The sequence below is a fragment of the Hypanus sabinus genome, chromosome 14 (assembly GCF_030144855.1).
Source record: "Hypanus sabinus isolate sHypSab1 chromosome 14, sHypSab1.hap1, whole genome shotgun sequence".
NCBI classification, from domain to species: domain Eukaryota; kingdom Metazoa; phylum Chordata; class Chondrichthyes; order Myliobatiformes; family Dasyatidae; genus Hypanus; species Hypanus sabinus.
Genome location: NC_082719.1, coordinates 99,104,530 through 99,128,937, shown reverse-complemented (window position 1 = coordinate 99,128,937; position 24,408 = coordinate 99,104,530). Strand labels below are relative to the sequence as shown.

Sequence of the window (24,408 nt, the reverse complement as noted above, 5' to 3'; positions counted from 1 at the left end):
TTGAACCTGTCTGGCATTCTCCTCTGACCTCTTCAATTAACCCGGTGGTTTCTCCCACAGAACTCCCACTCACGCGAATTTTTTGTTATATTTTCACACCATTTTCTGTGAACTCTATACAGACTGTTGTGCGTGAAAATCCCAGGAGATCAGCAGTTGCTGAGACACTCAAACCACCCTGCCTGGCACCAAAAATCATTCTACGGTCAAAGATCATGCTTCTTCCACATTCAAACGTTTGGTTTGAATGACAACTGAACCTCTTGACCAGGTCTGTGTGCTTTTATGCATTGAGTTGCAGCCACATGATCGGCTAATTCCATACTGGCATTAACGAGCAGGTGTACAGTTGTACCTAATAAAGTGGCCACTGAGTGTATATTTTTATTCTATCAGCGTGCTCAACTAATTTTACTGCTCAATAGATCGATAAATCACAAGAGTGAATCTCAGATACAATTATTCAAACACAAAATATCACTCAAAGGTGGGCAGCCACATGCAACTTCCTAAAAATATTTTTTTGGAAGGCTTGCACATTTGCTCTCTCAGGTGAGTACACTACTACTATCTGGAAGATAGCCGTTTAACTCACAGTTGTTAGCAGAAGTCTTTTCTCTCCTTAAGATTTTTCCCGTCTACTCTGCAAATGCATGGCAGAGTTCTACACCACTCATCTTTTCAGTATTTTGCTATAGTATACGTATGCTTGAGAAACTGAGCAGTATATTTCATCAGGCAAGAGAGGCAGAAGAGATTGCATATGCTAGATTCTGGTATGACAAACAATCTGCTGGAGAAATGCAGCAGGTCGAGCAGCATCTGGGAGACAAACTAATGGCAACTCTTAGCTTTATTTGTCATATGCACTTTACATCAAGGCATACAGTGAAATGTGTGTAGTAATGGATCAGTCATACAATAATGTGTGGGACTCTGATTCTAAAACTGGATCAGGCTTGCATTTATGGTGTCTCTTATGAATTTGTATTTTATTTTGGTGAATGATGCTTGCCACTTGATTGTGCATTTGTAAGCAATCATATTTTTATTATTATTACTATTATTATTGTTACAAGCAGCAGTGGGAATTGAACCATGATCGTTGGTCGCTGACACTGTGAAGCAATTACACTAACTGCTACAAGTAGTTTCCCTTTCTCCCAAAACATCGACATCCATCTCATCAAGTAACATCATTGCTTAGGCACACAATAGAGTATAATCAGGCCCTTAGCAGATGAAAACGTTCAATTTTCCAATAAGAAACTGATGACAAATTTCTCTTTGCTTGTCCAGGTACAATGACAACTTCAGCACCCCAGAACACTGCGTCAGGTGAGGACAACCAATTCAACACAGATCAGAAATTCAAGGCCTTCCCTAAGAATGTGGCATGAACAAGACAATGCTTTAAATCTTCACAAAAGAACACTAACAAACCCGTCCCCATCTTCCGGCCTAGTGTAGCAAGTAGAAGAGATTTAAACAACTTCCTGCTTGTGAAACTGCACTCATTGTAATGGAGCTTGGAAGACGCAAACAAACAGATGAAGAGGCATAATTTAAAAGTAATTTTGCTCATTGGTTAAGCGTCAGCATTTCTGGATTTATGTATAGTTTCTCACTACAGGAATGATGTGGAAGCTTATGAGAGGCTGCAGAGGAGATTTACCAGGATGCTGCCTTGATTAAAGAGCAGGTCTTATGAGGAAAGGGTGAGTGAGTGAGCGCTTTTCTCTTGGGGTGGGGGCAAAGGAAGATGAGGGATGACTTGACAGAAATGATCTGAAGCATAGATCAAGTGGACAACCAGAGACTTTCTCCCAGGGTGTAAATGGCTAATAAAGGGGGCAAAATATCATGGCAATTGGAGGACAGTATAGGGGGAAATGTCAGAGATCAGCTTTTTACACACAGAGTGGTGGGTGCATGAAACACGCTGCCAGGGGTGGAGGTGGAGGCAGATACACTCTGGGCATTAGATAGTCACACGGATGATAGAGAAATGGAGGGCTATGTGGGAAGGAAGGGTTTGGTTGACCTTTGAGTAGATTAAAAGGCTGGCACAACACTCTGGGCCAAAGGACCTGTATTGCGCTGAACTGTTCTGTACTGTTTTGCACCATAAGTTTGCAGAACATGTCATGCAGGGACTTGGGTTACATCTCTTTTTGTGTGTGGGACTGTATGCTTGCTTGCTATTCTGCATGTGCTGCGTATGTTTTGCACCTTGGCCCTGGAGGAATGCTATTTTGTTTGGCTGTATTTGTCTCTGGTTGAGTGATAATTAAACTGAACTTGAACTTCAATGCTTTATGTTTCATACAAGACAGTGATAATAAACCTGACTCTGATTTACCGGACAACAAAACTGGAAATGTTACTTACTGACCTCAGTAAGCTGCTTCATTTGGACTTACCTTTGATCGCATGCCTCTTCGCATGGCGATAAAATGGAGCTGGAAACAGAATGGAAAGAATTGTTTAATTTTTTTTTTCTGCTGCATTTAATTTTCACCGTGATGATTGGGGAATGAAGTCAAAATGAAGCCAATGGATCCCCTTCACAGAGATGTGGGATGAGTGGAAAGGTGTCCATGGTCATGTATTGGAGGACAATGCACCGGGTCACCCTAACATAAATGTAACACATATCCAACAGGGTAAAGCAGCAATAGTTTGTTTAAAAAAAGAGGCAATCAAAATAATGAAAAAATATCATAAGAATTGCTGTGGTTATAAATTTATTTGGCAATAAACCATTTACAGCCACACTGCCCCAGTGACCCCAAAAAAGCCCCAATTAACCCTAACCTAATCACAGGACAATTTACAACGACCAGTTAACCTACCCAGTTCGTCTTTGGACAGTGGGAGGAAACCAGAGTATCTGGGGAAAACCCACACATTCTACGGGGAAGATATATAGATTCTTTACAGAACAGCGCTGGAATTGAACTCCCAACACCAGAATGCCCTGAGCTGTAATAGCATCGCACTAACTACTACGTTACCATGACGCCCAATCTATTATTGTTGTTGCAGCAACAACCTAAACAGCCTATTATTGACTTCAGGAAGGGGGAGAAGGTTGAACTTGGTTCAGTCTACACTAGGGGAAATCAGCAGTAGAGTGAGCCATTAGCTTTAAGTTCCTAGACATTAACATATCGCATAGATAATATGCTAATTCCCAGGAACATGTTATGCTATGTTATGATATTTCAACACATAACCTAACACGTTAAGTTATGATATGTTAATGCCCAGCAGCTTGATGTTCCTGGCCAATAACATATCACATAGATGCAATCATGAAGAAAGTATGCCAGCATCTTTACTTTCCTGAAAGTCAAGGAGGTTTGGTTGGTCACTGAGCACTCTAACAAATATCTATGGTCATACTGTTGGAATACTCTGACTGTTCTGGTACAGCAATTTGAACGTGAAGGAAGATGCAGAGAGTAGTGGATTCAGCCCGGTACATCAGAGGCACATTCTCCCTGCCTCTGCAGTATCCCGACGAGACATCTATCATCAGCAGAATCCTGCCGAAGGGTCGCAGCCCAAAGCGTTGACTGTACGTTTTTCCATTGATGCTGCCTGGCCTGATGGTCCCTCCAGCAGCTTGTTGCGTGTGTCGCTTGGATTTCCGGCCTCAGCGGGTTTTATCATTTGTGATTTAATCGATCATCAAAGATCCCCACCTTCTCACAGCTAAAGAAGCCTGAAGTTCCACGTTACCTATTTTGAGAACAGCTACCCTTCAACTATTCGACCCTTGAACTAACAGACGCAACACTAATCTCTGCCTAATATCGCAATACAGTCAGCACAATGGGCATTGTGTGCTTTTCTTCCAGCTATGCTCTTTCTTGCAAAGATTATGCATGATTGACCTTTGTGCTTTTTTTCTCTCTGAATGATGCCAAGTGCCTGTGATGCTGCTGTAAGCTTTTTATTGAACCGGTGCATACGTGCACTAGTACAAATGACAATAAGCTCGAATTTGCCATTAAAATTAAAACAGAAAAGGATGTAAACATTGAACAAGTCAGGCACAGCTCCTGTGGAAGATGTGTTAATGTTTCAAACATGAGATCCTTTGTCAGAAAACCCCAGTGAGGGGTCACTGATTTGAAATGGATAAAATCGTTTCTCTTTTCACAGATTCTATCAGAACTGCTGATCTCTCCAGCATGTTCTGTAGCCAAAACTAATTATTGTTGTTGTCTGGTTCTGGCTGTAGGCAAACCAATTTTGGCAGTTCAACCACTTCTGCATCCGACCAATCAAAATATATTTTACCCATATACTTAATCTAGCACATGCTCTTATTTCCAAAGTATGCAGATATTTAACTACAATGCAGATATAGAGTAGATACCATCTACTCTCATGTGCAATGGTTGCATCACAATCTGGTATGCACAGGATCATAAAAAGCTGCAGAGATTTGTAAACTTAGCCAGCTCCATCATGGGCACTAGCCTGCCCAGCAGTGAGGACATTCTCAAAAGCTGATGCCTCAAAGTGGCGGCATCCTTCATTAAAGATCATCCTTGCTTCTCTTGCTACCATCGATGAGGAAGTACAGTATCCTGAAGGCACACACACAATATTTCAGAAACTGCTTCTTCCATTCCACCATCAGATTTCTGAATGGACAGTGAACCCATGAACACTGCTGGTCTTCAGTACCTGAGTGCATGAGAATGATGGTCAATCTCATAGAAATATACAAATTTATGAGAGATATGGATAAAGTGAATACATGGAGGCATTTTCCCCTCAGACTGAATGAGGCTAAAACCACAGGCCATTGGTTTAGGATGAAAAATAAAACATTTACAGATAATCAGAGGGGGAAACTACTTAACTCAAAAACTGGAGACAGCGTGGAACGAGATGCCAGTAGAGTGGCCAAAGTGGATTGAACTGAAACACTTAAGAGAAGTTTGGATAGCTGCATGGATGGAAGAAGCTCCACTGTACCATTCAGAACCTTAATGCACAACACTGGCCTTTACAACACTGAAGCAGGTTCAATCAAAAACTGTGCACAGAACAAACGAGGTGAACTCCACCCTTAAATAAAAAAAAATTAAAAGAATATCAGGCGCTCCTTTAAAAGAGCATGCTTAGTAAGTACATTTCTCCAAACAGCTAATTTGTTTCTGGATTTAAATTCTCTACCATTTGTCCATTACAATGCACTTTAACGCTGGGTAACTGGGAAAAATTAGTGACCAGGCTACCTACCTGGGATATAAATCAGGAGTTCCGCATATGCAGGGCCCTCAGAATAGTCAGGGGTCCCTCCCATGCATCCCAGGAGGTACCGTAGCAATAAGACAAGGACTGACGGACTGATGGGAAACAGCTTCTTTCCCAGGCCTTGAGGTTACTGAACTCCCTGCCACCACCCAGGTCTCATCACTTATGAAGCACCAGTACTATTATTCAGTTTATTTTCAATGTACCTTATTATTTGTTAATTTATTTGTGGTAATATTACTTTATGTGTTGTGTTTGCACCTTGGTCGGAGGAATGTTGCATCACTTGCCAGTATACATGTCAACGGTTGAATGACAATAAAGTTGGACTGGAAGAAGCAGCAAACCTGTGATACAAAAATCTAAATAAACCCCATGGACAAAAGGTTAACTAGACTGTGCTAGAGTGTTGTGAAATTGATCTCTATTACCAGCTACATTTCGTTTTTAATTACAAACTGGAAAATTTCTAGAAACACATTGATACACAAGTACATGCAGTAGGAACATCACCAAATCAGCTGCCAAGACTTTAACCTTTTTTAAAGTCAAAAGTACGTTTATTATAAATTCAAATCACTACAGTACAATCACGTTACGAACAAAATCATGACTAACACAGGCTAGGGGGCACCACTTTAGCACATTGCTTTTACAGCCCCGCTGTTCTCTCTAAGCAAGTTTGTACATTCCTTCTCATGTGCACCTAGGTTCCTCCCACAGTCCAAAGACATACGGTTAGTAGGTTAGTTAGTCGTCATAAATTGTCCTTTTTTATGCTGGGCTGCTGGACAGTGAGGTCCCTGAAGGGCCTGTTCCATGCTGTATTTCTCAAATAAAAAAATAAACAAACACATTCCTATCCTCATTTAGGATGGTATTTAACCCCTGTGGTGCCTAATGGTGTCGCAATACCTCTATATTACCCACCTTTTTCCACAGCTACCCGAGCAGGGACATACCCCTTGAACATTACCAGGCAAAACCCTCCACTGCCTGTCACCAGACCGGGGAGCAAGTTAACTAGGACAACCTCCTTCTTCCCTGCACCTCTCCGTACGGGATGACCAATGATGAGAGGGTGGGGCTAAAACGTGAGCACACAGCTGTCCACAGTTTACACAGACTTGCGACTCCATTTACACTGACTACTTTAAGAAAACAGTCTATCAGTGATGACGACATACGTATGTTACTAGATATTTTTAAAATCTATTCTGTCCAGTTTAAGATTAACTTCATTGTCAGCAAAGCTCAGGATTGTAATCTTCTTACCTGCCTCAGTTTCCTCTTCCTGCTGCAGTCTTTTAGGAAGACAAGTTTGCAGTCAGCAGAAAACTGATTTACTGCATGTTCCCTTCTACTTTCTCCGACCTTGATCGCACCCTTGCTGGCGCTTCATAGTTTTTGTACTTGTAAAAAGAGCCAGCACTATGAGATTAGCACTGTGATTCCCTCTTGCACAGAAGTGCTGCCGCAGTCTTAAAATGGTTAATGTTTTGTTAACATGACTATTCCTCAAAATATGTAAAACTGTATTTGAGATGTGAACTGCTTCTGCTTTGCTACGAAACTTCAAACAGGCAAACGTTATGTAAAGTGAATGACAGTACTACTGCAAACAAATCAAAACGGGGCATAATGCAGACTTAGGAACTCTTCTCACTTCCCTTTTATGAAAATGTGAACTGCTGGGGAAGTTATAATTCTGTTGAAAAGATCTGGTAAACCACCAAAATAATGTGTCACATTACAGCACAATCTTCATTTTGCTACATCACAAAGTGTTGTTACAACGAGAACTTGAAACACTACTTTTGTTATGGAATCTCATCATGCAGTCTATTATAAAGTTGTTAAATTATACACTTAGGATTTCAAGTTCTGCATTATAACAAACTGTGCTGAATAATTCAAAGATACAATAAACGAACTGCGTTTAAGTAAGCGATGTTAAGCAAGCAAGTAGTAATTTCATGCTGCAGGAAATTAGCAAGCAGTAATTACTTAGGGTGTCAAATGTTACGAGAAGGCAGGAAAATGGGGTTGAGCAGGATAATAAAGCAGCCATGATAGAATGGCTGAATGGCCTGATTCTAATCCTATGTCTTACAGGACTTTTTATTCCCTCAGCTGTGTTTGGTCCCCAAGATTACAGCTCATCTATACCTCATGTCCATTTCTTTACCTTGGTCTTCAGCATCATTATGTGCCATGGCGTATCATGTGGGCGATTATGCTCTATCCATGACCATGATTGTTCTTGGCCATTTTTTCTAAAGAAGTGGTTTGCCATTGCCTTCTACTGGACAGTGCCTTTACAAGACGGGTGACCTCAGCCATTATCAATACTCCTCAGAGATTGTCTGCCGGGTGTCAGTGGTCACATAACCAGGATGTGACATGCACCAGCTGCTCATACGACCATCCACCACCTGCTCCCATGGCTTCTTGTGACCCTGATCAGAGGGATAAGCAGGTGCTGCACCTTGCCCAAGGGTGACCCACAGGCGAGCGGAGGGAAGGAGCACCTCACACCTCCTTTGGTAGAGACATATATCCATCCTGCCACCCTACCTTAGCTAAATCTCACTGATCTAGAGTGAGTGTACAGGATTTACAGAAGCCAGAAGACCCACATTCAGAGTTTAAGAACAGCTTCTTCCCGTTCTTCTTAAGCGTCAGATTTCTGAATGGACAATGAACCCATGAACACTCCTGCACTATTTGTTCTCTCTTTCTGCACTACTTATTTTTTAAAAAGTAATATATATCTCATTGCAATTTATAGATTTCCTATGTATTGCACCATACTGCTGCCACAAAGCAACAAACCTCATGACATTTGTCAATATAATAAACACAAGATTCCGCAGGTGCTGGAAATCCAGTGCAACACACCACATGCTAGAGGAACTCAGCAGGTCAAGCAGCATCTATGGAGAGGAATAAACAGTTGATGTTTTAGGCTGAGACCTATCATCAGGACTGTTTATTCCTCTCCAAAGATGATGCCTGACTTACTAAGTCCACTTCATGTGGGTCAGGGATAACTAATCCAATTCTGAATCTGCCTTTAACTTTTGAAATTCTATTATCCTTAAACATTTTAATTGACCTAGATTCCAAATCTAAAACTAGAATCTCTCTCTACATTAAAACATTTCTTCATCTCAAAAAATCAGAATCAGGTGTAATGTCATCTGCCTATGTCATGAAATTTGTTGTTCTGTTGCAGAGGTACATTACAGGTGCAATACAGAATAACAAAAACTGTAAATTATAGTAGGTATACATTGTATATAGAAGGTTAAATTAAATATATAGTGCAAGAAAGAGAACAATAATAAAGTAGTGAGGTGCTGTTCATGGAATCAATGTCCATTCAGAAACCGGATGATAGAGGCAACAAAGCTGTTCCTGAACTGTTCACTTTATGTCTTCATGCTTCTGTACCTCCTCCTTGATGGCAGCAATGAGAGGATGGCATGTCCTGGGTGCTGGGACTCCTTTACGATTGATGCTGCCTTTTTGAGGCATTGGTCCTTGAAGCTGGAGAGGCTACTGCGCACGATGGAGCTGATTAAGTTTACAACTTCCTGCAGCTTACTTCAATGCTGTTCAGTGACACCCCCTCCCATTCTAATCAGTGGCGCAGCCAATTAGAATGCTCTCCATCATACATCCACGGAAATTTGCGAGTGTTTTTGGTGACATGCCAAATCTCCTCAAACTCCTAATGAAACATAGCCAGCGCACCTTGTTCTGATTTATCGCTCCTATCACAATCAGACTGAATCGCAATAGCTGTGGGACAACGAACCTGCTGGAGGCCGAAGATGACAGGCTATCTTGGGGTTAGAGGACTGTGTATGTGCGTGAGTGGGTGGGTGGGACAGAGGAAGGAATGGGGCTTGTTTTACTGTTGTTACTTTGACGTTTGCTATCTGCCATCTAGTTGTGTTCTGTGCTGGGACGAGCATCATGGACACACCGTGCTGGTGCTGGAATGTCTGCGGTGATACTTGTGGCCTGTGTGTTGGCTGTTACTACAAGTGACACTTGTCACTGTGCATGAGAAAAATAGAACTGATTTAGAATACTACTGGACAATTTCTCAACCACTGACCAAGGCTGAGGTATCAAAGTCAGAGCTGAAGTTCTCAGCTACCTTAAACCACAAGTGCTAAGTGGAAGACAGATCTCCACTTCCTCTCTGTCACAAAACCAAGGGTTCAGCTAATACGATTAATTCAGTTTGACATCAAACACCAGAATACAACACTTTTTGACAACATCCCAGCTCCAATGTTGAAAAACCTGTGGTTCAACACTCGCTTTCCCCTTAACAGTACAGCTGCAATGCTGATGTCAGAAAAATACCCAGAAAAATATTCATTCACTAAAAAGAGAGAACATTCGAAATCTATTGATCACCCCCCCCCCTTTCTCCCAAAGTCCACTCACACCTCTTAACAGAATTCTCCTTCTTCAGGCCTTTACCTCTTCCATCAATCACCTCCCAGCTTCTCGCCTCATCCCTGCCCCCTCACTCACCCACCTTCTCCTTCTACGGCTTCCCCTAACACCTGCCAGCTGGTACTCATTGCCCTCTTCCCACCTCTTTTGTCCAGCTTCTGCCCCCTTCCTTTCCAATTCTGATGAAAGGTCTCAACCTGAAGCCCCAACTGTTTATTCTTCTCTATGGAGGGTACCTGACTTGCTCAGTTCCTCCAGCATTTTGTGCATGTTCCTCAAGATTTCCAGTATCTGCAGAATTCCTCACCTTTATGAGATACATCCTCTAATTGAAGATAATATAATAGAAATTTTGAGAGAGAACATGAGACTCTCTTTGTGGGAATTCAGTTCTGAAAGCTATTTCCTCCAGGTGCTCTGGTTTCCTACCACATTTCGATGATGTACGGTTTGGATTAGTGAGATATGGGCTGATACATTGGTGCTGGAAGCATGCAACACTTGTGGGCTGCCTCCAGTATTATCATCACTGATTTGATTTGCTTCAAACAACACATTTCACTGTATGCTTCAATGTATATGTGACAAATAAAGGTAATCTTTCAATCTTTTCTTAAATTATGATTATTTCACAATTAAGGGAATCAAGGGAAGTGGAATGGAAAGGGTGGTCAACCATGATATTTCTGAATACCAAATCAGGTACAATCAAATGGCTTACTCATGTTTCCATTTCTTAAGTTACCAAAAACAACATCACTTTTACAATTTTCTTAAAAGTCAATGTGCAATATGAACTAGATTTTGGTCATCTGTATATCTGGGTAAATTCCACTGTTTCCCGCAGTGGGTGAGGCTAGGACCAGAGGACACAACCTCATAATGGAGTGATGTCCCTATACAACAGAGATGGGGAGGAATTTCTTTAGCCAGAGGGTGGAGAATCTGCGGGGTTCATTGCCATAGATGGCTGTGGAGACCAAGTCTGCATGCAGATTTAAGGCAGGGGTTGCTAGATTATTGATTGGTCAGGACATGAAGGGATACAGGGATAAGGCAGGAGATGAGAACTGAGAGGAAAATTGGATCCGCCATGATGGAATGGCGGAGCAGACTTAATGGGCCAAATGGCCTAATTCTGCTCCTGTCAAAGTCAAAGTAAAAATTATTATCATAGTACATATATTGCTAAATAGTACCTTCCAATCAATTTTCTTGCAGGCAATTACAGAAAAATAAAGAAATATGATAGAATTAATTTTATTTATTTATTTAGAGACGACACAAAATATGCCCTTCCAGCCTTTTGAGCAACATTGCCTAACAGCCCGATTTAGCCCTAATCTAATCATGGAACAATCTACAATGGCCGACTAATCTACTAATCGGTGCATTTTTGGACTGTGGGAGGAAACTGGAGCATCCGGAGAAAACCAACACATTCGAATGGGAGGATGTACAAACTCCTTACAGAGGACACTGGGACTAAACTCCAACGCCCCATGTGGTAACAGTGTCACACTAACCAACTCTCACTCCTACGTCCTCTGGTCTCCCAGTATGATAGAAATACAATGATTTCCCTTTGGCAGACACAAAGTACAGTTCCCATTTCCCCACACTGAATTCCAACTGCTATTTTTGCTTAAGCAATGAGACTGCAAACATCCCTTTGTAACTTCCTTCGCCTGTGTCAGAAATACTCTCAGTCAATAACATCACCAACTGGCAACTTTAAATCCCTCCAACCCTCAACACACACATACACACACCCAAACACACAGATGCATGCACACTCACACCCAAACACACACACCTGCACACCTCCAAACACAATCACACACACACCCCTAAACACAATCACATACCCCCAAACACACAATCACATGCACACTCACACCCAAACACATGCACACTCAGACCCATATGCAAAATCACATATACACTCACACCCACACACACGCACACTCACACCTAAACAGACACACACACTCACATCCAAACACACAATCATTAACACACTTACACCCAAACACATGCACACACACACACACACCCAAAGACACACACACACTCACACGCAAACAGAAAGTCACACACACACACTCACACCCAAGCACACACACACATGCACACTCACACCTAAACACAGACAGACACACACACTCACACACAAACACTCAATCACATACACACAAACATGCACACACTCACTCCCAAACCTGCCCATCACCTCCCACTGGTACCCGTCTCCTTCCCTTTCTCCCATGGTCCACTCTCCTCTCTTTCTTCTCCGGCCCTTTACCTTTTCCACCCACATGGCTTTGCCTATCACCTTCTAGCTTGTCCTCCTTCCCCTCCCCCATCTTTCTATTCTGGCCTCTTCCTCCTTCCTCTCCAGTCCTGATGAAAGGTCTCAGCCTGGAGCGTCGACTGTTCATTCATGTCCATGGATGCTGCTGAGTCCCTGCTGTGTCTTGTGTTCTTCTGCAGAGTTTCCTGTGTCCATCCACAGAAGTTTTTGGTGACGTGCAAAATCCCCTTAAGCTTCGTAGGAAGTACAGACACTGACTTGTGTTGCTTCATAGTTACATATTAACAAGGAACAAGGAAGTTTTCCCGTATTATTTACTCATTTCTCCAAAATCAGATTATTGCATCATTTTCATAAATAACGGTTCAGCAATTCTGGACATAGATAAAATGAAATGAGCTCTTCCAGGGCTGGATGGGTCTCTGGAACTTTGTTTGAGAGTGCCTTACCCTTGCTTTACACTTGCCTACACCTGCACTTTACATCTTCATTCCATTTTCCTGCAGTTGCTGTACATCAGTTTGCTATCATATTTCCAGTGAGTAGATAGAACAGTACTATACAGTACAGGCCCTTTGGCCCATGATGTTGTGCTGATTTTTAAAACTTACTCTAAGATCAATCTAATGCTTCTTCCTACATAGCTCTCCAATTCTCTATCATCCCTTAAATGTCTTTATGTACCTGCCTCTACCACCACTCCTGGCAGGACATTTCGTGCACATCTTTCTCTCTGTATAATAAACCTGACTCTGACTTTCCCTCAAACTTTCTTCCAACCATCTTAAAATTATACCCCCTGTATTAGCTATTCCTGCCCTGGGAAAAAGTCTCTGGTTGTCCACTCAATTTATGCCTCTTATCTTCTTGTACACCTATATCAAGTCACCTCGCATCTTCCTTTGCTCCAATGAGAAAAGCCCTAGCTCACTTAATCTACCCTCACAAGACAAATAATATTAATAACACATTTCAAAAGTACCTCGGTTTGACATTCCAGTAAAATTGGACATCTTTTTCTTGAAGTCCTCCCACATGGTCAAAAATGGATCCCTTGGGAACACCAGTTGACATATCCAACCAAGGAACTTTTTCTTTATTTTGCTCTATGTCCCTCCTACCATGTAGCTTTCCTGTCCAAAGCCAAATACAACATCACTGATCAGAGCAAAACACACAAAATGCTGGTGGAACACAGCAAGCCAGGCAGCATCTATAGGGAGAAGCACTGTCGATGTTTCGGGCTGAGACCCTTCGTCAGGACTAACTGAAACGAAAGATAGCAAGAGATTTGAAAGTAGGAGTTTCAGTTAGTCCTGATGAAGAGTCTCAGCCCGAAACGTCGACAGTGCTTCTCCCTATAGATGCTGCCTGGCCTGCTGTGTTCCACCAGCATTTTGTGTGTGTTGCTTGAATTTCCAGCATCTGCAGATTTCCTCGTGATCACTGACCAGAGAACTGGCAATAAACCAGTTTTCATATATGTACACCCAGGGTAAATGTTTGCATTTGAGGATGGCTTGGAAGCAGAGCTAGGTTCAGGCAGGCTCATCTCACTTCAGATTCCAGGAGCTTTAAAATAAAACGTAGTATAGTGGTTTGCACAATGCTTCACAGTACAAGAGACCCAGATTCAATTCCCGCCACTGCCTATAAGAAGTTTGTATGTTCTCCCCATGACCGTATGGAATTCCTCCAGGTGCTCTGGTTTCCTCCCACATTTCAAAGACGTATCAGTTGATAGGTTAGTTGTTCATTGGAAACTGTCCCGTGATTAGGCAAAGATTAAATTCGGGGATTGCCGGGCAGCATGGTTTGAAGGGCCAGAAACGCCTACCCCATGCTGTATCTCAATGAATAAATAATTGAAAACTCCTCAGATGATTATTTGAAAAAAATACTTCTAAATGGGAAAGAAAATCTGTACAAGTTTCAGTGTATATTAACAAAATGTTTTGAAAGATTGAAATGCACTGGCTCTTGCATTAATCGTTCATCTATAAAATATTTTAGTTTTGCCACTAAGTAAGTTGCTGACAATATACCACTTGCATAAATATTGAGAACTTGATGTCAAATGGAGAGCTGTCAACATTAGAGAAATGTTAAAATGACATTTAGGATTACGAGAAAGAGCTCCATTTGCAAGTCCTTTTGAAAATGAGTAAGAACCTTTTTTTTTAAAAAACCATGCACACAGTCAAAACCATTTTTTTCTTTAAATGGAAGATTATTGTCCCCTTTATTGCATTGACATCCAAGCAGAGCTAAAACTAAAGATCAGAGGTTTAGTTTGGCAGGATTGTTTAGCTGTGCCATTCAGAAATGTCAGAACATTATTTTCAGCTAAGTGATTTTAAAATACTTACTTCTGAAGATTAAGGCATTTCTAAATGTCATTTATCATTCCATGACTTTCCCTCTAATATAATTTCATTTTTCAGTACAAGGCACAGATTTCATGTAATTCTTAATTTCTAGGGTCCTATGTCAAGTGATCCTAAGATTTGAATTTAAAAACAGAACCATCTGCTTGGAGGGAATAAAGAACAAGCTGAAATCACTACACATTAAATTGTCAACTGTAACCAACTTCACCCTGTGTCTTAAAGTTAACATGAGAAGGTAATCTAAACCTGAGGTTCAGATGGCATCCATAAACCTTTATGATGCTATCTGAAGCTCTGGATTCAAATCCTGTCTTTAATTTAGTGGGAAATCACCAGCATTGTCTGCATGTTGAACACATCAGACGATCATGAAGGTTTCTAGGACTATGGAAATAATTTTCAAAAAAAGTGAGCTCCTCAGACTTAAAATGTCACTCAGATTCCAGAGGATGACCGACAGGAAGGAAGATAAATTAACCTTTTGGTAATGCAGAGGGATTAGGGAGTGCAGCAGTCCAATGGCAGATTTCTCCAGAAGTTGAATGAAGGTATTCCCTTCTTGCACGGCAGCCACGCTGTCCCGAGCTGAACAAGCATTAGTGTGATCGCTCCAGTTCAGTATGATGTTCTCCAAAGGGGTTGTCTATTGGTGGGTCCTCTGGTGGTGGTAGAGGCCAATCCGGGATCCATGTATTCTGGTGTAGTGTGGGCAACAGGAAGTGGTGACTGTGGTTCGTGGTTGGGTCTTTTGGTTGTTCATTCTCTCCTTTTGCAGCTGCCGTTCGTTCTGTGCGGCACAGCGGAGTCACTCTCACGTAACACATCGCTCTGTTGGTCAGGTTTCCTCCAGGTGTGACTATTGTCTTCCCAGTTCTTAGCTGTTATGTTGCTAAAGTATTACTACACTAAAATCATTACTACAAGCTAAAGTACAACACCACCAAACAAAGAACATCAAAGGTACAACACCATATAGGCCCTTTGGCCCACAATTTTACACATACTTTGAGATCAGTCTAAGCACAAGATTCTGCTGATGCTGTAAATCCAGAGCAACACACAAAGAAATGCTGAAGAGACTGAGCAGGTCTGGGAGCATAATGGAGAAGAATAAACAAGTGACATTTTGGGGCGCTCCATGATACTCCCGATGAAAGACCTTGGCCAGAAACCTCGACCATTGTCCCGCTGCGTAGATGCTGCCTGACTTGCTGAGTCCCTCCAGAATTTTGTGTGCGTTGTCCTAAAATCAAACTTCCCACATTGCCCTCCATTTTTCTTTAATCTATGTGCCTATCTAAGAGTCTCTTAAATGTCCTTAATTTAAAGTCCAATGTTCAAAATGCATTTATCAAAGCATGTATACATTATACAACCTTGAGATTCATCTCCTTCCAGGCAGCCACTAAACAAAGAAACACAAAAGAACCCATTAAAAAAACTTCCAAACACCAATGCACAGAGAGGGGAAAAAAAACTAATCAAGTAAACAAACAATAAAAGCAAGCAAATGGTGCTCAGAGCTGAAGTCCACGAAGGAGAGTCCATCCACAGACCCTCATTTGCGGAGCAGCAAACAGAACCGGCCCACCCCTCGCCTCAGGCACCCTTTTCAGTTCGGCCCGTGCTTAAATCGCAGTGCCAACATCAGGTTCAGTTGTTCCGAAATCATCCTGTCACCTCAAATTGGCCTGTCCACAACATTTCCAATTCAGCCCGCTGCTTACATCACCATCCAAACATCGTCTCTCCTGCCAGTTCCATGCACCTACTACTCTCTGGGTAAAAAACGTACCTCTGATATCTGCCTAATCTTTCCCCCAATCACTTTAAGACTATAGCCTCTCCCATTAGCCATTTCTGCCCTGGGAAAAGTCTCTGCTTATCCACTTAATCTGAGCTTCTTATCAATTTATACCCCTCTATAAAGTCACCGCTCCTCCTCCTCTCCAGTGAGAAAAGCCCTGGCACGCTCAACCTTTCATCAGAAGACATGCTCTCTAGTTACATTCTCAGAATCAATCCTAGATTTTAAGAGAACCGGAGAAAAAGTAGAAGATTTCGAAGGAGGGGCAATTTTGTTTGTGGTGGTTGAGTTAGAAACTTTAGACGTTTAGAGACACAAATGAATGCCAAGAGGACTCCAGGTGCTCGGGTTTCCTCCCGCACTCCTAAGACACGCAGGTTGGTAAGGGGACATGCTATGTTGGTGCCGGATACACGGTGACAGTCACAGAGTAGTGAACCTGTGGGATGCACCACACAGGCTGCACCCAGAACATTCACAGAGTAGTGAACCAGTGCGATTCATAGCCAGCTCACTGGGTGCATTGAAGGCAGAGGCTGATTGGTCCTTGATTATTCGTGACATGAAAGGTTGCGGGGAGAAGCAGGAGACTGGGGTTGAGAGGGAAATGGATCAGCCATGATGAAATGCTGGAGCAGACATGATGGGCAAAGTGGCCTAATTCTGCTCCTCTAATGATCTTATGGATGTGAGGAAAATGGAAAGACACAGACATTGTGTAGGCAGAAGAGTTTAGTTAGCCACTTGATTACTACTTTAATTGGTTCATTGTCAGTCGAAGGGCCAGTCCGGAGCTGCAGTGATCTGTATTTTATGCAATATTACAAGAAAGATATGTTCTTTTAAATCCCTGAAACAACTTTAAGGATCTGTGTTCAAAGGAATGGATAAACACTAAGCTGATGAAAACCCTGAAAAGGTGAAGCCTATCAAATATTTTTTTTTGTTTTCTTCATGTATCATAATAGTATAACAGTTTTTTTTTAAGAAACCTAAGCACAACATTTTAATCAACCCTGCCTCACATATGATCTAAGACAAATAGACTAATTTGCCTTAGCAGACTAGCATAACCTTCGTCTCAGTCATTGGCCACAATTTTAAACACAGTCTGTTTGCACGAGCCACCTGCAGTAGGCAGGATATTGTGAGCAATCTGCCCCCCTTCCAAAATCAGTGACCCTTGCCTTGACCTCCAGTGACAGGATATACAGAAACAGGCTGCTGTATGAACTGAAAGTCTTAGAGCAGAGGTCAGACTCACAGCAGAAGCTATCTACCCTCAACACTCAAGCTTACATTCCAAAGACATTTCCGTCGTAGTGGAACAATAATAAATCCTGGGCCTGCCAACCTCAAACCGACATAAATCTGAAAGATGTGAGTTTATAGTCTTTGCAACATTCCCTTAAATTCAATTATAGAGAGCCTTTAATATCCTTTAAAATATACTGTAGTATTTTAATCAGGATTTAATTTGCAATATTTTTTCCAAGGATTTTAACTCCTGGAATTACATGTCCTAATAAAGACCATGAGTTAAGTTCATAAGACTATAAGACCTAGGTCCAGGATTAGGACATTCGACCCATTGAGTCTGTTCCTCCATTCCATCACAGCTGATTTATTCTTCCTCTCAATCCTGCCTCCTCCCCATAACCTATCAACATCCACTTTAAATGTATCCAATTACCAGCACACACCTTTACAAGTGGTGAAGAACATTTAGATGTCTCCTGCTTTCATTGGCTGGGACAGAGTGAAAGCCTTGGTTTTTCTTTACGAAACATTGGTTAGGTCACAGAGTCAGGTTTAATATCACTGATGTATGTCATGAAATTTATTGTTTTGCAGCAGCAGTACAGTACAATACAAAAAAATACTGTAAACTACAATAAGAATATATAGGAAAAGAAAAACAGATAGATGGCTAGATAGACAGACAGGCATAAAGACAGAGCGAGAAAAGAGCAAACGTAGGGTGCATGGACTATTCAAAAATCTGATGGTAGAGGGGAAGAAGCAGTTCCTAAATCATTGACTGTGTCTTCCGGCTCCTGTACCTCCTGCCTGATGGTAGTACTGAGTAGAGGGCATGTTCTGGATGTTGAGGGTCCTTAATGATAGACCCTGTTTGAGGCATCATTTTTTAACTACGGAGTACACAATACTCCAAGTCTAATCAGTGATTGAAAGTCACTTAAATTTGCTACCAAAAAACTTCATGATTGCTCTGCATTTACTTTGAAAAACAGTTCAATCAATTGTAGATGTGAATTCATTGTCTTTTACGTTCAAGATTGTTCAATTTCATTTCCAGTAAACAAGTGTAAAGGAGACTGAAATAATTGTTACTCTGGATCCCATGCAACATGTAAATACAATAAGATAAAGAACCCAATAAGTTAAGAAATCGCAATGAATATAAATATATAAAAGATGGCTTATATATATATATATATAGATAGATAGATTGTTTATGTCTATAAAATGACATAATTGTATAATTTAGTTCATTTTCCTATTAATTATTCTTTGAAAATACATCACATTGCTTAAAAGATTCGAACACTGTTCTAAGAAATTATACACAGTAAATGCTAAGATGTGAATTTGCCTGTACTGTATTTTTTTCTCACGGACGAAATACTATAAACACTCCTGTATACTATTGTAGAATCTCTTGCCATTAACATAGAACATAGAATAGTACAGCACATTACAGGTCCTTCGGCCCACAATGTTGTGCCGACCCTCAAACCCTGCGTCCCATATAATCCCCCGCTTTAAATTCCTCCATATACCAGTCTAGTAGCCTTTTAATTCATGTTTACCTACAAGCATCAAAGACAATGAGTATTGGATTAACCCCCAACAATATTGACAATGTGTGAGATAAAGTCATAGATACATTTCATTCCAACATTTATATATTCAGTTTCTTTCTTTATTTATTGTATTTAGAGATTCAGCACAGAGCCAGTCCTTCCAGACCAGTGGCCAGCACCCAGCAACCCACCCATTTAATCCAAGCTTTATTTTTTATGCTGAGATAAAGCATGCCACAGGCCCTCCCAGCCCCTCAAGCCGTACTGCACGGCAATCCACTGACTTAATCGTAGCCTACTCATACGGCAATTTACAATGACCAATTGGCCTACTAACCAATACATCTTTGGATCGTGGGAGGAAACTGGAGCACCCAGAGAGAATCCAAGCTCTCACAGGGAGAGTGCACAAACTCTTTACAGATAGCACCAGAACTGAACTCTAAACTCTGATGCCCCAAGCTGTAATAGTGTCGTACCAACTGCTACGCTACTGAGATACCCAGTTAAGACAACTTTGGCTAAGAACATGGATGGGAGGGGTATGGATGGCTATGGTCCAGGTACAGTTGATGGGCTGGCAGAATAAAACTTTAGCATGTGATAGACGGGCCAAAGTCAAGTCAAATTTATTGTCATTTTGACCATAAACTGCTGGAACAGTACCCTTTTAAAACCAAACAATGTTCCTCCAGGACCCTGGTGCTACATGAAACACAAAACTACACTAGACTATGTGAGACAACCCAGGCTACACTAGACTACGTAAAACAACAGTAAAACTGCACTAGACTAGACCTGCACAGGGCTACATAAGGTGCACAAAACAGTGTACAGCATTACAATAATTAATAAACTAGACAATAGGCACAGTAGAGGACAAATTACAATATAATAATAAATTATGTAGATGTCAGTCTAGACTCTGAGTATTGAGGAGTCTGATGGCTTGGGGGAAGAAACTGTTGCACAGTCTGGTTGTGAGAGCCCAAATGCTTCGGAGCCTTATGGCAGGAGGGAGAAGAAGAAGAAGGAGGGAGAAGAAGAAGAAGGAGGGAGGTCTATTTCTGTGCGTTATAGTGTCCTATGACTATGAAAGTAAAAACTAAACTTGCACTTATTTTGTTCTTTGTTACTTTTAGCATTCAATACATCTACTGTACAACAACAGCAAAGCTGGCCAGCCAAAACACCAGCTTCTGTAACTTTTTAAGGGTATATGTAATAACCGGCTCCAAATAAAGCATATTACCACCCGTCATTCAGTCCTGCATCATTATGCTCATCGAGACCCCCATCCTCAGGGTCAAGATTGACACAGTACAGCACAGGAACTGGCCCTTCAGCTTTCAGAAATGAAAAATTAGCTTTATTTGTACATCAAAATATACAATCATGTACGCTGTTGGTGACAGCCACCATCACAGTATGAAACTGTGCTGGAGGCAGCCCGCGAGAGTCACCATGCCTTCGGCACCAACATAACATGCCCCCTTAGTAATCTGCATGTCTGAGGAGTATGGGAGGGAACCCAAGCACCTGGAGAAAAACCATGAGGTAATAGTACAAACTCCCTACAGACAGGGGTGAGAATTGAACCCGGATCGCTGGCGCCATACAGCACTGAGCTAACCACAACTCTGTGCATAAAATACCTACTATACACCCTACAGAGTGGGTGTGGAGAGGATGTTTCCTGTAGTAGGGGAGTTTAGGACCAGAGTGCACAGCTTTAGAATAGAGGGATGTACATTTAGAACAGAGATGAGGAGGAATTCCTTTAGCCAGAGAGTAGTGAATCTGTGGACGTCATTGCCATAAACAGCTGTGATGGCCAAGACATTGGACGTATCTAAAGTGGAGGTTGATAGGTTTCCGATTAGTCAGGGAGTCAACGGTTATGAGGAGAAGGCAGGAGAATGGCATTGAGAGGGGTAATATATCAGCCATAGAGGAATGGCACAGCAGGCTCGATGGGCCAAATGGCGCAAGACTGCTCCTGTGTCTTATGGTCTGTACTTTTCTCCAATCATCTTAAAATTATGACCCCTTGCTTTCACCATTTCTACCCTGGGCCAAAGCCTCTGACTGTCCAACCAATCCATGTCTCTTAACATCTTGGTTTATGAAACGAGGATTCTTTTTTGCAATCATTTCCTTACAGATGTACAAAAATTGACAGAGGCAAATGTTACTTATAAAAAATGACTGAATTTGTAAAGCTCTCTCTGTAATTCCCATCTCTTCAGCCTTTATAAGAATCTTTCTCAAGAGAGACATCACCACTTTTAACCCGCCTCTTTCAGTGTTGTGCATGTTTTTATGCAAACAATAGATAAACGAAATGAAACAAAGATGCAATGATTGCAGTATAATACTTCAAGCTACTTGCGTCTGTCAGCTCAGGCGTATCTCCAAGTTAATAACTTGTCTGTTTAAAAATTCTATTACAACTACTTTCTCTTGAGGCTCTCTGCACTATCTACTCACCTGGTAATATTCAGTTCGAGAGCAATCTCTGCAATGTATCACCAAAATCCTCTGCTGCAGACGATCATGGATAAACATTAAACAGTTTTAGGATCCTGGATTAGAAAGTATAGTTGACGGTACTGGTCCGGTAAAGAGCCAGTAACATCATGAATGATCCCACCCACCCTGGTCATGGACTGTTTGTCCCATTCTCATCAGGGAGGAGGCTACTTGGCCAGGACCACCAAATTTAAAAAGTTACTTTCCCCAAGCAGTAAGGCTGATCAACACCTCCACACCCATCACTCCTGTGCCTAGCATCACTTTATGGACAGACAACCTATCTATGTATAAGCTAGCTTATGTATTTATATTTATTGTGCCATTTTAATCATAATTGTCTTATTGTGCTTCTTTAGATCCAGAATAACAATTATTTCATTCTCATTTACACGTGCGTACTGGAAAGGACATTAAACATCTTGAATCTGAAACATAAGGGAGTCTGCAGATGCTGGAAATCCGGAGTGACACACACAAAATACTGGAGGAACTCTACAGGTCAAGATGGAAAGGAATATAGAGCCCACATTTTGGGCTAAAACCCTTTATTTAAAGTGTAATCGAACTATCCAAAAGCAAGTAAAGGTTTAAAGGTTAGCTTTATTTATCACGTGTATATCGAAACATATTGTATTGCTTGCATCAAGTATGTGTTAGGGGCAGCTTGCAATTTTAACACAAACATGATTGGATTGCTGTCTATGATATCCAGTCATAACAGATAATGCAGAAGGTGCAGGATCAATTCATTCCAAAGAGGAAGAAAGATCCTAAGGGGAGTAAGGGGCGGCCATGGCTGATGAGGGAAGTAAAGGGCAGTATAAAAATAAGAGAAGAAGTATAACATTGCAAAGATGAGCAGGAAACCGGAGGACTGGGAAGCTTTTAAAGAGCAACAGAAGATAACAAAAAAAGGCAATACGCCAAGAAAAAATTAGGTACGAAGGTAAACTAGCCAAGAATATAAAGGAGGATAGTAAAAGCTTATTTAGGTATGTGAATAGCAAAAAAAGTAGTTAAGACCAAAATTGGGCAATTGAAGACAGAAACGGGTGAATTTATTATGGGGAACAAGGAAATGCCAGATGAGTTGAACAGGTGCTTTGGATCTGTCTTCACCAGGAAAGACACAAACAATCTTCCAGATGTAATAGTGGCCAAAGGCACTAGGGTAAAGGATGAACTGAAGGAAATTTATATTGGGCAAGAAACAGTGTTGGATAGATTGTTGAGTCTGAAGGCTGATAAGTCCCCAGGACCTGATTGTCTGCATCCCAGGGTACTTAAAGAGGAGGCTCTAGAAATCGTGGATGCACTGGTAATCATTTTCCAATGTTCTATAGATTCAGGAATAGTTCCTGCTGATTGAAGGGTGGCTAATGTTGCCCCACTTTTCAAGAAAGGAGGGAGAGAGAAAACAGGGAATTATAGACAGGTTAGCCTGACGTCAGTGGTAGGAAAGATGCTGGAGTCAATTATAAAAGAGGAAATTACGACACATTTGGATAGCAGTAGAAGGATCAGTCCAAGTCAGCATGGATTTATGAAGGGAAAATCATGCTTGACTAATCTTCTGCAGTTTTTTGAGGATGTAACTATGAAAATGGACAAGGGAGAGCCAGTGGATGTAGTATACTTGGACTTCCAGAAAGCTTTTGATAAAGTCCTACATAGGAGAATAGTGGGCAAAATTAGGGCACATGGTATTGGGGGCAGAGTACTGACATGGATTGAAAATTGGCTGGCTGACAGGAAACAAAGAGTAGTGATTAACAGGTCCCTTTCGGATTGGCAGGCTGTGACCAGTGGGGTTCCGCAAGGTTCAGTGCTGGGACCACAGCTGTTTACAATATACAATAATGATTTAGATGAAGGGATTAAAAGTAACATTAGCAAATTTGCTGATGACACAAAGCTGGGTGGCAGTGTGAAATGTCAGGAGGATGTTATGAGAATGCAGGGTGACTTGGACAGGTTGGGTGAGTGGGCAGATGTATGGCAGATGCAGTTTAATGTGGATAAATGTGAGGTTATCCACTTTGGTGGCAAGAACAGGAAGGCAGATTGCTATCTAAATGGAGTCAAGTTAGGAAAAGGGGAACGAGATCTAGGTGTTCTTGTACATCAGTCAATGAAAGCAAGCATGCAGGTACAGCAGGCAGTGAAGAAAGCTAATGGCATGCTGGCTTTTATAACAAGAGGAATTGAGTATAGGAGTAAAGAGGACCTTCTGCAGCTGTACAGGGCCCTGGTGAGACCCCACCTGGAGTATTGTGTCCAGTTTTGGTCTCCAAATTTGAGGAAGGACATTCTTGCTATTGAGGGAGTGCAGCGTAGGCTCACAAGGTTAATTCCTGGAAAGGCGGGACTGTCATATGTTGAAAGATTGGAGCGACTGAGGTTGTATACACTGGAATTTAGAAGGATGAGAGGGGATCTAATTGAAACATATAAGATTATTAAGGGATTGGACACGCTGGAGGCAGGAAGCATGTTCCCGCTGATGGGTGAGTCCAGAACTAGAGGCCACAGTTTAAGAATAAGGGGTAGGCCATTTAGAGCAGAGATGCGGAAAAACTTTTTCACCCAGAGAGTGGTGGATATGTGGAATGCCCTGCCCCAGAAGGCAGAGGAGGCCAAGTCTCTGGATGCATTCAAGAGAGAGTTAGATACAGCTCTTATAGATAGCGGGGTCAATGGATATGGGGAGAGGGCAGGAACGGGGTACTGATTGTGTATGATCAGCCATGATCACAGTGAATGGCGGTGTTGGCT

At 41.7% G+C, this 24,408-nt stretch overlaps 1 protein-coding gene across 14 annotated transcripts in view; it reads right to left on the bottom strand.

The window, feature by feature from the left end:
* LOC132405014 (transcription factor 4-like) overlaps positions 1–24,408 on the bottom strand; it is a 649,090-nt gene that overhangs the window by 295,544 nt on the left and 329,138 nt on the right. For 8 of the 14 annotated variants that reach the window (XM_059989695.1, XM_059989690.1, XM_059989698.1 and 5 more), the window contains one exon: positions 2,424–2,462. The exons of 4 other annotated variants lie outside the window; for them this stretch is intronic. In XM_059989695.1, coding sequence (XP_059845678.1) covers positions 2,424–2,462 — 39 coding nt within the window. Of the gene's footprint in view, positions 1–2,423; positions 2,463–6,210; positions 6,297–6,555; positions 6,659–24,408 lie in introns of those variants that run through there. 2 more of the 14 variants (XM_059989700.1, XM_059989699.1) reach the window with 2 other exon arrangements.